Here is a 14,874-nt window from a genome sequence, read left to right as displayed (position 1 = left end):
ACCCGCGACCTCCGGATTGAAAGTCGCACGCTCTTAACGCTAGGCCACCAGAGCTTTTTGCGAAAAAATTAAAGTTACTTAAATACTTATGATTATTTTTCACATTATATGAGGTTAGTAGCAGAGGATATAACTAGGGATGTTGCGGATGCAGATTTTTTGACATCCGCGGATGCGGAAGCGGATGCGGATATTTAAAGTCTCACATCCGCGGATGCGGATGCAGATGCGGATGTCAAGATTTGGTACTTAAAAAACGTCAAATATTACATGTTTAGCAATTTATATTTAAAAAAAACGAAACGTTTAGTATTTGAGCAAGAATATAGGTGCGTTTTATTTAATAAACAGTAACTTGGCCGACTTTTCGGGATCTAGACGATTTCGTTATATATAATGACGAAATTACCTAGCACTTACGCCGCCGGCGCCGCCGCTAATACGTTCTTGTTACCGACTTGGTCGACATCCGCATCGATTTCATGCGGATGCGGATGCAGATGCGGATGTTGAAAATCATGCGGATGTTCCGCGGATGCGGATGCGAATATCCGAAACATCCCTAGATATAACTATTACTCATGAAATGTTTTTAAAAACAGGATGAAATCAGTACAGTAGAGTCCGGTTAGTACGACTTCGCATATAACAACCAACCGCTTATAGCGACGAAAGTATAGGCACTTGTTTGGTTTTAGTACAAGCTACTATGAAAGCACAGCCGTTTATTACGACTCCGCTTATAACGACCCATCGCTTTTAACGACGGAAATTGACTCAAAATCCGTCCGTCAAGTCCGGTTACAACGACAAGCGACGTAGTTTTTACAAATAAATTGTTGGTAAGAAGCTTACTCCGTCCCGCGCATCCAACTCGGTCCCCCTTTTGCCTATACGGAGCAAGATGAAATAGTCATGTGACTTTTCGTAATTTTGCAAACTAAATAAAACCCAATTTCCATTATTCAATTGAGCTTAAACTTCACATACATAATTATGTAAGTCACCCAACAATGCAATACATATTTTGATAGGTAAGTACCTTCGAGCTGATCTGACGATGGACACAGGAGGTGGCCAAAGGAACTGTGTGATAAAACAACGTCATCTTGATTAGATCCCCAAGAATTACGACTTTATATTTTACGGGATTCGAGTAATGTGGGGATGACGAGTGAGTACGCGTACCTTAAAAAGTGGCTTCTTCTAAACACACAAGTCTCTCCATTTAAGACAAGGTGTCGTAATACTAACGTAAATAAATATTTTAAAAGAAATGTTTTTTTTTTCTTTGATTATCGCATAAGTATTAATAAATACAAAATGATGTAATTATTTTGATTAAAAAAATATATTAAAATTGGCAGTTCGTTTTGTACGACGTCCGGTTAGTACGACGTAATATCAGCGGTCCCTTGGGCGTCGTTATAACCGGACTCTACTGTACTTACGTTTTCTAAGTTTAAGTCCGATCTTTCTTCGAAAACATATTCATCAGGTACAGGACTTTCTAAAATTCGCGATAACTCTTCAGTATCCATGTCTTAGTAAACCGATTTGTAATGAGATAACGTCAGCACTACCAATAATTGAAACGTCTCATGCGGACTCATTTATCGGTCAATGGCGTAGGAAATGTAGCAATATAGAAGTTTCCATATATTATTTATTGACAAGAGAAGGGATCATCATCATCATCATGTCAGCCATAAGACGTTCACTGCTGAACATAGGCCTCCCCCTTTGGGGGGTGTATGCCATAATCGCCACGCTTGGCAGGCGGGTTGGCGATCGCAGTCGAGTACACCGAATTTGAGGGACGCTGCTGCCCGTCCACCGGTGGTCTTGGACGTAGTTTAAGGACATACCCGGGTCCTGGACGTAGTTTAAGGACATACCCGGGTCCGGCAAGAGAAGGGATGCGACACATTTAATTAACAAGCGAGAATTATATATCGGTAATTCCATTTTCAATACATATATTTTTTTACAGGATGTTAGCACAAAGGTTACTGTAATAAGGCACATTATAATTATCGAACATTTAAATTATTAAGTACAATTTAAAGTGAAAAATATTGTAATGAATGCAAATAAATATTGTAACGAATTTTGCGAAACATAATTACAATATTAGATTTGAATGTCTTGCCAGCTTGCCACATCACTAAAGACGGATTAATCGGTCAATGGCGTACGAAATGTGCCATAATTAGACTTACATCAAAGGTCTGAAAAAAACCACGAATTTCTATTTAAATACACAACTGAATTGTTAATTTTACTTGGGAACAGGAAGAATATTTATTTAAATATGTTATACCCAAAAGAAGATTCTTTTTTATTTTATCTGGACCTTTTTAAACGCTATTTTTCTTACGACTCATATATACGTCATTGGCGTTGAACCTGCGGTGCCAATATATACGTCGTTGGCGTGGAAAAGGTTAAAACCGTAACCCTTTAAATCTTTTTGCATTCAAAAGATAAGCTATTCTAACGAAATTCGTATAAAGTCAACTAATATTATTAGGAAGATATATAATCCCATCAAAAACATTACATGTAAAAAGGTGCAAGTCTCGCAACACTTCTACTACAAAAAAGTTTTGAGATGTAATGTGAAACCAAGTCGGTTATTTTAATCAGTGCCAGTAATACATATAATGACCTGGCAATCGCACGGCTGCATAATGACATAAGGATCATCGTCACCTATTAAAAATTCTTCTAATTGAACATAACGCTAATAAAATTGCAGTTTGAGCATTACACATATTTACGAGTACGGTACGAGTAAAGCATTATGTGCGATTGCCAAGTCATTATATGTATTACTGGTACTAATTAAAATAACCGACTTGGTTTCACATTACATCTCAAAACTTTTTTGTAGTAGAAGTGTTGCGAGACTTGCACCTTTTTACACGACTGCCCAAACAAAAAGAGTGTATTGTTTTTACATGTAATGTTTTTGATGGGATCTCATCTCTTTTTGTAAGCAGTCCTTGTTTTCGGGTACTCACACCTATACTATGTATACACATATCATAACTAAACACATCTTCATTCATACTCACATCGTACATCGTAGTGTACCTTTACTTTACCTACTATTTGTATTAACTGCAACAGTAACTTTGTAATAACATATATTAATATGGAATTACAAACTTACTTATGCAGTTCTTAGATCTTTAAAACGTGACTGATATTGCAATATTTTTAGGTTTTCTATGGCTTGACACACTGAAAACTACCTATGTTTAAATTTTAAAGCTTGTGGGTATGCTAGAAGTACCTTAGAATTATGATGATCGGTGAGTGTGTCAGTGTCGAAATTAAGGAACTTTGACGTAAAATAATTTTTAAACTACAAGTTCAAATTGAATGTTTTTGAGATTATATGTAAAGCATGTTAACCCCTATATGTCACTGAAAATTCAGGGTTCTAGCTTTAGCCAGCACAAAATTACTGGACGTCGAAAATGGCCTGAATTGCTTCGAGAAAAGGATGGTACGGCCGTGCCTCTTTGTATTGCTCGACTTGGCGGGGGCACTGCCGTGCCCCCAGATATGCGTTGCAAGAAAATAATGTCCTACTCTAATAAAAATTCACAGATTTCGTGCCTCACACGACTATCGAGCACATTGGAAATGAATCTACGGAATTCGAAAAAATATTGTAGCTGAGCGACGAGAAAGACTGGATAAGGAAAAAGTTACAAAATAAAACTACAACGTTGAATGATAACTATTTTATTCTTAGACTAACACAATTATCCTGGACATAACGCATGTGAACAAACAAATTGCAAAATTTCCACACGCGTATCCAAGTTTGAATAATTGTCGCCGTGGCGCATAAGTATAGGTATATATTTCATTTTTCGATTAATAAGCAGGATATATTAATGTTCAAAGTACAAGAAAATTATTACACGGCAAATCCGTAGTCAACTCGAGAAGTGGTGATCGGCAGCGGCCCATTTGCTGCAAGATATGAAATTTTCTTGACAGCAGTTTGACGCGACGAGAGATGACCATAACAGCGTTTGTCTATGTTGCACCAAACCTGAGTTCCAATAGGTACTACCAGGGTTCAGCATCAGCTATCTTGGGTAATGCTCTACCATGTGCTCATCATGACGAATCGGGTGTCCAAAACAGCGTGTGCCTATGTTGCACCAAACCTGAGTTCCGCTAGGTACAACCAGGGTTCAGCATCAGCTCTATCTTGGGTACTACTCTCCTAAGTGCTCATCGAGACGAGTCCGATGACCAAAACAGCGTATGTTTATGTTGTATTAAACCCGAGCTCCACTAGGTACTGCCAGGGTTCAGCATCAGCTATCTGCTAGCAGCCGCCAGCAACATGCTGAGGTGAGACCATTTCGTGGCACTTTTTCTTTTTTATGTTTCTCTGTATAAGTTTTTATTTTGTGTTCCTCCCTCTCCCTCTCCCTCTCCCTCTCCCTCTCCCTCTCCCTCTCCCTCTCCCTCTCCCTCTCCCTCTCCCTCTCCCTCTCCCTCTCCCTCTCCCTCTCCCTCTCCCTCTCCCTCTCCCTCTCCCTCTCCCTCTCCCTCTCCCTCTCCCTCTCCCTCTCCCTCTCCCTCTCCCTCTCCCTCTCCTCTCCCTCTCCCTCTCCCTCTCCCTCTCCCTCTCCCTCTCCCTCTCCCTCTCCCTCTCCCTCTCCCTCTCCCTCTCCCTCTCCCTCTCCCTCCCTCTCCCTCTCCCTCTCCCTCTCCCTCTCCCTCTCCCTCTCCCTCTCCCTCTCCCTCTCCCTCTCCCTCTCCCTCTCCCTCTCCCTCTCCCTCTCCCTCTCCCTCTCCCTCTCCCTCTCTCCCTCTCCCTCTCCCTCTCCCTCTCCCTCTCCCTCTCCCTCTCCCTCTCCCTCTCCCTCTCCCTCTCCCTCTCCCTCTCCCTCTCCCTCTCCCTCTCCCTCTCCCTCTCCCTCTCCCTCTCCCTCTCCCTCTCCCTCTCCCTCTCCCTCTCCCTCTCCCTCTCCCTCTCCCTCTCCCTCTCCCTCTCCCTCTCCCTCTCCCTCTCCCTCTCCCTCTCCCTCTCCCTCTCCCTCTCCCTCTCCCTCTCCCTCTCCCTCTCCCTCTCCCTCTCCCTCTCCCTCTCCCTCTCCCTCTCCCTCTCCCTCTCCCTCTCCCTCTCCCTCTCCCTCTCCCTCTCCCTCTCCCTCTCCCTCTCCCTCTCCCTCTCCCTCTCCCTCTCCCTCTCCCTCTCCCTCTCCCTCTCCCTCTCCCTCTCCCTCTCCCTCTCCCTCTCCCTCTCCCTCTCCCTCTCCCTCTCCCTCTCCCTCTCCCTCTCCCTCTCCCTCTCCCTCTCCCTCTCCCTCTCCCTCTCCCTCTCCCTCTCCCTCTCCCTCTCCCTCTCCCTCTCCCTCTCCCTCTCCCTCTCCCTCTCCCTCTCCCTCTCCCTCTCCCTCTCCCTCTCCCTCTCCCTCTCCCTCTCCCTCTCCTCTCCCTCTCCCTCTCCCTCTCCCTCTCCCTCTCCCTCTCCCTCTCCCTCTCCCCCCAGCGATTTTGAAAGCCCACGCAGTGCAAGTGTTATTCTGCCGTCATAATCCCGATAATTCACAACAAACACCGATAACGAACTCTGCGAAACATGAAGTCATAAATGTCCTGTGAAAAATGTCGTTCTGACTTTTTAACTATTTTAAGGTTAGGCTACAGGGCAAACCCTTAACCCGATCGTCTTTGTTTTAGGCTCAAATTGTAGCTGACTAAATTGTCCAGAGCCGTTTTTCTCAAATTTTTGATATCATTCTTCGTTTCCAAATTATCGAGCACCAAAATCAAAAATTCGGAAAAAATTGAATTTTATTTTCACTATTTCGACCATAACTTTTTTTGTTTTTGACTTTCTCGAATAATTATTTTTGCACCTTACAGCTCTCGTGATTATGCGTCTTTTGAGCCTATTTTTTAATATCATATCTTCACAACTTTCCGAGATATAAGGGGATCGCACTTTTTCGTGAAATCGGACCGTATACTGGAGCGAACGAAAAGACATTTCCAATGTCAAAAATATTGACAAGACTAATGATATAGTAACAAATATATATAGCATTTCACCATATCGCATAATTCTGAGTATAGTTATCGATTTGCCGATTTTAGGTCTGATACAATTTTAATCCATCAAATATAGAAACCAAAACTATGCCTGTGTTTGTATTTTTTTTTTGAACTTGGGAGTCGGACTCACGACCAACAATCACACAGACTTTGAAGTTAAAATTTAATACCGACTCTCACTTAGGCGGTTTTTAGGGTTCCGTACCCAAAGGGTAAAAACGGGGCCCTATTACTAAGACTCCTCTGTCCGTCTATCTGTCCGCCTGTCTGTCTGTCACCAGGCTGTATCTCATGAACCGTGAACAGTTGAAATTTTCACAGATGGCGTATTTCTGTTGCCGCTATAATAACAAATACTAAAAACAGAATAAAATAAATATTTAAGTGGGGCTTTCATACAACAAACGTGATGAACCCTTCGTGTGCAAGTCCGACTCGCACTTGGCCAGTTTTTAATTATTTTTTGTTGTGCAGTATATTTATTAATGTTGAAAAAAACAAAAACCAAAAGTAATACGTTTCTTATGAAAGTATGTGAAAATGGCAACGTATATAGCCCTAGCAATTTGTATGTAGGTATAATAAAATAAAAGAAAGAAGTTTTAAAAAGTACTAAAGTATTATATTCTAAATATCCGATTAATGATGGACAGCAATCAGGGGGACGGACTTGACGACATGTCCGTGGTGAACAACTGAGCTGCTGTGAGCGATGGCGGCGGGAGCGGTCTTCAAGACCAGGGGAGCGGCGTGCACGACAGGAGCGGCGTGGACGGCATGGACGACGGGGGCGGCGTGCACCACGGGCGCGGCGTGGACGATGGGAGCAGAGTGCACGGACACAACGGGCGCAGCATGCACGACCGGGGTGTGTACGGCGTGCACGACGGGGCTGCCGTGGTTGACGACCTGGCTGCTCTTGGTGATGGTGGTCTTGGAGCCCACCACGGGGATGGTGTGCACGGAGTGGACGACGGGAGCCTCGTGGGCGATCAGGAGCCCGGGAGCGGCGGCAGCGCAGGCCAGGAAGGCGGTAAAAGCGATCTAAAATTGTCATATCATATAAATAAATTATGTGAATAAAACTGTATTACTTTTCATAGTTCTTTCACATTTGATTTTCTCAAATCAATAAAAATGAATTCCCATGGTACGACATAAAAAGCTATACTTAGCATGAAAACTATATTTTGTTTTCGCTTTATCTATAAGTGATTCAATAATCAGAACAATGTAGCTTTGGCTAGTATGTAGTAACGTTAGCTACACTTAGGACTGTGAGGCAGCAGTTACATTAGCCTAAGCAGCTCAACATACCAGTTAAAATGTCAAAAGAGTACCCCAATTTGTGTCTCCTCATCACACGCGAGTATAACTTTAGATACATTTTACATCTAAGTGTAATTTTAAACCGATTTTAATAAATTTTGTCGTATGTAAATCTAAAATGAAACTAATTTTATGGTAAACCATTCACGTATCCGTGGATACGTGAATGCCGTATCCAGGGGTCGTGAGTTCAAGTCTCACCCAAGACAGTAATTTTTCCACTTTTAAATTTATTCTAAGCTTCATTCACGTATATTTACTCACTCGTGCGAAATGTTTCGTGAAAATAGAGACATACACTCTTCGAAATATGCCGCACTACTGAATATAAATACGTGATTTAAAGCGTATAAAGTAATTTTTAATATTAAACATATACTTACAAGTTTCTGCATATTGTTTTTTTTAGTTGTAAGTAGTTTACTACTCGAACATAAAAAGTTGTCTAACAAACAGGCAGAGTACCAGTGTATTTATACTGGCCGAAACTGACAATGACTTTGCAATGCGTACTTGAGATTAGAATAAATTAAATTATGGAACTTGAGGAGAGGTCAACATAAACCGTAATATATTGATATTAGTAAACCGCTTAATAGATGCGTAATTTCGTTATAGTAAGCTAAAGTAAACACTTGAAACAAGTTAGGTAAGTTAAGTTAGGTAAGTTAGGTATTCCTACATTCTGTTTATTATTCTTCTCTATTTCGGAAAAAAGTCTCAGTCGTGAAACTAAACTATCGATCTTTCCTAAATATTTTTTTTATCACTATGGAATATGTTAATACATAGTAATATTTAACCATTTTGGCAATTAGTCTATTTTCTATTAGGTCTAAGATATTTTTATGTGTTTCAAACTAGTGTTTGCATGCATTAGTATGCATTGACATTCCATAAAATTATAAATGATCAATTTCTTTTATTTTTAGGGTTCCGTAACTCAAAAGGAAAAAACGGAACCCTTATAGGATCACTCTGGGTCTAGGTCTGTCCGTCTGTCACAGCCTATTTGCTCAAAAACTACTGGACCAATGAAGTTGAAATTTGGTACACATATGAAAGTCTGTGACCTTAAAGACGGACATGTAATAAAAACAAATGATTTTTAAGCATAGGGGGTACTTTTAGGGGGAATATGAGAAAATTAAAAAACAAAGTTTTGCAAACCATATCGTGTTACATATTAAATGAAAGGGCTTATTTTGAGGATCTCAAATATATTTTCCTATAATTTTGTATGAAATAGTTTAGAAGTTATATAAGAAAATAGGCAAAAAATGACCATCCCCCCCCCCCTTAACTCCGATACTACTGGGTCTAAAATTTTGAAAAAAATACACATAATAGTTCTTCACCTCTAGATGACAGGAAAACCTATTAGAAATCTACAGTCAAGCGTGAGTCGGACTTAAGAAAAAAAACGCGGTTGGGCTGTTTTAGGGACACAGCCGTAATGGTTTACGTGATACGTGGTGTGGACAGCTTTTGCGAAGGCCGAAGGCCGAGCTACGCGTAGGGCCGAAGGCCCGAAGCGTCCCCCAGAGACTTTTTGAAACGCACGGCCGAAGGCCGAGTTGCGGGAAGTTAGTGCTCAAACACAGAAAAAATATAGTACAAGTGTCTGAATGCGAAGGTCGAAGGCCCTGAAGACCCGGAGCCTCTGCAAGTGCATGCTTCCTGCAAAGGAGATCGTCGATTTTGTTCTATCTTTTGCTAAGCGATTGGGCCCGATACCTATAGATTACTGGAAAAACGTATAAGAAGTCTACAATTAAGCGTGAGCCGGACTTAAGAATAAGAATTGCGGATAAGCTCTATCAGGGCCACAACCGCAATTGTTTACGTGAAACGTGGTGTGGACAGCTAGTGCGAAGGTCGAAGGCCAAGCTCTGCGTTGGGCCGAGAGCCTGGAGCATCCGAGAGAGATGCGCCTCCACGTAAGGTCGAAGGATGAGCTGTAGTGTAGGAGGTTAGTGCTCAGACAGAACAAATAATAATAACAAATAATTGGTGTAAGTACGAGTAGCTAAATGAGAAGGCTGTAGTGCCGTATATCAGAGGGTCTACCGCGAACACCGAAGTTCGCAAATTGCGGAGATTTCTCTTTTACTCCAATGAAACCGTAATTAGAGTGACAGAGAGAAATGCCAGCAATTTGCGAACTTCGATTTTCGCGGTTATAGCCCTGTTAATCTTGAAATAACAGAGATACGCCTAACCAATGCAAAAAAATGTAGGCACTATGCTTAACACAATACTTGAACAAAATTTAATGCGTAACTATCCTTTGATAGCTCAGTTAAAAAACAAGGAAAAGCCAGAGCGTGCCCCAAGCCAACCGTGTGTGGAACAATTGAATGAACAGTTGAATGTACTTAAGAACTTCGCTTTGCTCGCTCGTTCGAAAATGTGTGCAGTACGGAACCCTTGGGACGTGAGTTCGACTCGCACTTGACCGGTTTTTTCTAGATGGGACTTCGTGGGTATGCATGGGCTACAAAAATCTCTAAAACATTATATGTATCGAAATGTCCCTACTCGAACCCAGTTACATATACATATGCCCTGGCTTATTTTCCCTCTATAGTGAACTTCCAATGCTTGTCAAATACAGGTAAAAGCAAGTCAATTAATACCTATGTAGTTATGTAGTAAATAATTTTCCCACGTTTAAACTTTTCCTCTTATAAGGTTTCTTGCAATGGAATGAAACATCGCCGTATTTAAAACGTATTAATTTTACTAAGCACATTCTAAACTAGCTTCACCTAATCAGGCATAAATAACTTATATAAATCTGGAGCAACTAGTAAACAGAAATATTTAGTGAAACGATAAAATGACATTTCTGTTAATTGACGTAACACAAGTCAATATCATTTAGTTCAGAGAATCGTTCTAGATTACTGTTACCTGCCAGAGACTTCAGAAAATTGTATCATGAAAATATAATGATCTAATTAGTGATTTAAATATGTTGCCTTGTGTCCCAAATCCAAAGATTAGTTGTGTTTTATTAGGTAAGAAACGTCGGTAAATTTTGTAGATTATTATTTTTTGTGTTATATAAAGGACAACACTATAAAAATAACTCTACTGTACTACCTCACCAAGCATCACATCTGTATTCGACATCTGAATACACATTACGCATAAAATATAAATTCAGACTGGTATAGCAAATTTCCAATGTCAATTACGGTTGTGTGGTGGAACAGAATACCCCCATAAAAATCAGTTTACACAGTATAATGTTTCATTTCTTTTGTAAACACCCTTACTTTTACTTACTTACTCCGTTGGCTCAGCGACCCAAAATGAGACTTGGCCTCCGACACAAGACAGCCGCCACTTTTCTCGGTCCTGTGCGACCTCTCGCCAATTGTTGACTGATTGTTGAAACACCCTTACAATGCCAATATTGATGAAATAACAACTAGCGACATTTATAGAAAACAATCTAGGTTTTTTTTTATCATAATTTCTCGTTTTTTTATGTTTTAGTTTATACTAACACACAAGTACAATAATGAGTAAGGGTTAGTCAAGCGCGTTTGAGTATTTAATGTATAAAGGATTACCCGGCTACATCACTTTTTATAGCTCAAAATTTGGAAGAAATATAAGATAGTTCTTTAAAATATGTTACTTACCGTTATCCTTGGCGATTTCTCTTGGGAAATTATTGAAGATACCTTTTACTGAAACCTTCAAATTTTTTATACTTACCTAGATTGAAAGACGCAAAGCAGGTAGGTACAGTCGAGTTCAGAAACAAAAAATATATTCACACGCCTCTAAGACACTTAAAACAAGGGCGTAGTAAAGGTTTTCAGAAAAAGTGTACGATCTACTTTTTTTTAGAAAAAAACTAACAACTGTTGGGATATTCGGTTGGGTAAAATCCCCTTCGTTTTCAGAAAAAAGTGTAAGTACTTACCTTTTTTAGGTTAAACTAACAACTGTTGGATTATTCCAACTCAGAATCACGAGGACTATTGATTGCAACAAAGAAAAAAGTGTCCCCAATTTTTCATACAAATTGGAGTCAGTTTTGTGACGGTCTATACAAAATGTATGTGAAAATGCATCACAAAACTGACATTTTGGGGCACTTTTTTCTTTATTTTAATCGACAGTCCTCGTGATTCTGAGTAGAAATAACCCAAAAGTTGATGGCTTAAAAAAATGGTATATTTTATTAACTGAAAATGCTCATAAATATATTTCTGGAACGCTGGCTTATAATAGTATTTTATACAATCGTGATATAATAGAGACTTTTTCAGTCGAGTACCGTGTTTAGGCAACGAAGCTTGCTGAGTTGCCTAAGTAAGGTACGAGATTGAAAAGCTTGATTATATCACTATTGCATACAATACTTTTTCTAATAGTCAACAAAAATAATACTTTAAACTAGTAGAATCATACAAACAAATCAAACCAAAAGTATACAGCTAAGATTCGCGAGCAGCCGCGATACCTTCATTACTGGTACGCAACCCGGCCGCCGCGCCCCGCGCCCTACGGCGGGCTGGTCAACGACACCTTCTCGTAACTCATGAGGCCCTAGTACTTGCTCCGCGCTAAATTCAAATTTTAGACAGTTGTTTTCTCGATTTCGGCCACCGTAGCCTATGGAGACTAACAAGCAACACTAAGTGGTTTTCGTAGTCTATGGATGTTGTTATATTAAGGGTGTCACATGCGCGTTTCTGACTTATGAACCAATAGTTTCTACTATACAACCTAAAATAATTAATTTGAGCTATGGTTTTGTTTCGTCCTCTTGATCGCGGCGAGCTGTGATTGGTCAATTTCATTATAGTTGACTAAACTGTATCGAAATGAATATTATAGTTGAGTTGGGAGCCCATATATTAAAAATACCCAATTGCAGTTTGGTATAAGAAATCTTAATTCAAGAATTACAGTCGACTAGTAGAAAAAGACGTTTATGAACTCGATCGTACTTAAACGTTCAAAATAAAACTGCTTAAATAAATAATCCAATTCTGGGGAAAATATGTTGCGAAAGCCTGTCAGTAACCTTTTTCAAGAGCAAATTTAGCAAACTGTTGTTAATAAAGAAACACATTTGTAATATCATGAAACAGTAGTCACATTTGAAGGCAATTTGTACAAATAACGGTCACATAAATCTCCGTGAATTATCTCGGTGACCTGCCTTTTCATAAAATTAAATGTAGGCTATTTTATTCGTGAACATAATGTAAGTAAATGAAATATGTTGTATCGAGTGTTGAACGTACACCATTTCGTTGTTTAATGTGGAAGTTATCTTAATATGTCGAGATTAAGTGATAAAATGCTATGTGGTTGCAATAAAACTGGTTGCATCAGTTGAGTAATTGCATGACGACCCGAGTGCAGTTGCATTTACCGACAGCAATGTGACAAATTTATTGCTTTTAGACCTTAAACGCTGGGGCAGTTAGCGATTAATCCAATTATTAGGTAGTACATTATTACTAAAATTTCTAATATCAATGTCTTATTTTTTGCTTTGATTATATTAAATGTTACAAACCTAAGCGCTATAATCAAATATAGCAGGTTTTTTTTATCCTGAGAATCATCCTTTAAGTGGGTTAAATATGCAATAAAACTTGGCATGGTAGAAGAATAAGATTTAAGGGATGTATAAAGACAAACTAGTCTACTTGACACATCGTTGGGCACAGGCGATCGAGACAAAGGGTGAAGCATTGGCTGTTAGCTTGGATATTGCGAAGGCCTTCGATCGGGTTTGGCACAAAGCACTTCTTTCGAAGCTACCATCCTATGGGCTTCCCGAGAGATTATGTGTATGGGTCAGTAGCTTTCTAGCAGACAGAAGCATAAAGGTCGTAGTTGACGGTGAATGCTCAGACCCCATGTCTGTGAATGCTGGTGTCCCTCAAGGCTGTGAGCTATCACCCACGCTATTCCTTCTGCACATCAATGATATGCTGCAAATCAGCGGCATTCATTGTTATGCTGATGATAGTACAGGTGATGCCTTTTACACCGGCCGCACCAATATCTCTCGGGAAAATGTCATCGAGAGCCGGAACAAACGTGTGTCTGAAATTGAGACTTCCCTAAAGGAAGTCTCTGAATGGGGTAGACTTAACTTAGTCCGTTTTAACCCTAGCAAGACACAGGTTTGCGCGTTTACCGCAAAAAAGTTAGAGTTTGTCGCGTCACCTCGTTTTGAGAGCACTCCCCTGAGTGCCGCAGCCAGTATCGGAATCCTTGGTGTCGACATTTCGAGTGAAGTCCAGTTCCGTGGTCATCTAGAGGGTAAGGCTAAATTAGCCTCCAAGAAGCTCGGTGTGCTCAACAGATCGAGACGGTATTTCACACCGGCCCAGCGCCTACAGCTTTATAAGGCGCAGGTTCGCCCACACATGGAATATTGCTCTCATCTGTGGGCAGGGGCACCCCAATACCAGCTTCTCCCTCTGGACCGCATCCAACGAAGAGCGGGTCGAATTGTCGACTGCCAGCGGCTTTCGGAACGGCTTGACTCCTTGGCGCTGCGTAGAGATGTAGCCTCGCTCTGCATTTTATATCGCATGTATAACGGGGAGTGCTCCGAGGAATTGTTCGGATTAATCCCTGCCGCTTCTTTTCGCCATCGCCCTACGCGACAACATTACCATCTTCATCACTTGGATGGTTGGCAGTCCTCAACTGTGCGTTTCTCCAGAAACTTCCTGCCTCGCACAGCCAAACTGTGGAATGAACTGTCGCCTGCGGCATATCCGGACCGATACGACCTTCAAACCTTCAAGAAAAGAGCGTACTCCCATCTTAAAGGCCGGCAACGCGCTTGCAACTCTTCTGGTGTTGCGGGTGTCCATGGGCGGCGGTAACCCGTCAGGTGATCCGTCTGCTCGTTTGCCTCCTATTTCATTAAAAAAAAAACTACTTCTAAGCTGTCGCAGGCTAATAGTAATAAATATATTTGTTTTATAATCACATGCCGTCATAGTACATAAATATGAAATCATTAAGTCATAATGTTGAACCTAACTCAACAAACGTAACTCACAATAGACGTTCCTAGTAAGTACAAATGTTACGAAGAAAAAAGAAATCGCAAAATAACTAAGTCAGGATAAATGTCGTGACAAGTAGCGTGTCTTTTAAGGAGTCGGGTCATGGCGCGAGCGCATCTTGAACGTGCCAGATTCTGCGAGTAATCTGTTATGTTTAATGTCAACCTCACCTCACTCATTGCAGTTAACTTGGGCACAGAGGGTACATTTGTGACTATACTACATTCTCTTAAAAAACAGTTCTCTTAAAAAAACATAGGTAAATTATTATTTGTATTTCACAGGCATGTTTTCAGTAAAAATCTCCAATAACATTTATCCCGCCCCGCCCGTTACGTAAGTAATTCAGAGTTCATTGCACTTTTCCGGAATAGGTATG

The 14,874-nt window shown here is 40.6% G+C and overlaps 2 protein-coding genes and 1 long non-coding RNA gene across 3 annotated transcripts in view; all 3 read right to left on the bottom strand.

Moving 5' to 3' along the window:
- LOC134805504 (uncharacterized) overlaps positions 1-14,874 on the bottom strand; it is a 407,355-nt gene that overhangs the window by 255,675 nt on the left and 136,806 nt on the right. The window lies entirely within an intron of this gene.
- LOC134805110 (neuropeptide SIFamide receptor-like) overlaps positions 1-14,874 on the bottom strand; it is a 132,570-nt gene that overhangs the window by 24,152 nt on the left and 93,544 nt on the right. The window lies entirely within an intron of this gene.
- On the bottom strand, positions 6,697-7,820 carry LOC134800424 (A-kinase anchor protein 14-like). The gene is made up of 2 exons (XM_063772906.1): positions 7,809-7,820; positions 6,697-7,140 (listed from the first exon to the last, which is right to left on the bottom strand). The coding sequence occupies exons 1-2, from the start codon at positions 7,818-7,820 to the stop codon at positions 6,736-6,738; spliced, it is 417 nt and encodes a 138-aa protein (XP_063628976.1). The 3' UTR covers positions 6,697-6,735.

This window comes from Cydia splendana, chromosome 2, assembly GCF_910591565.1.
Source record: "Cydia splendana chromosome 2, ilCydSple1.2, whole genome shotgun sequence".
Lineage (NCBI taxonomy): Eukaryota > Metazoa > Arthropoda > Insecta > Lepidoptera > Tortricidae > Cydia > Cydia splendana.
This window is presented reverse-complemented; position numbering and strand designations above follow the sequence as displayed.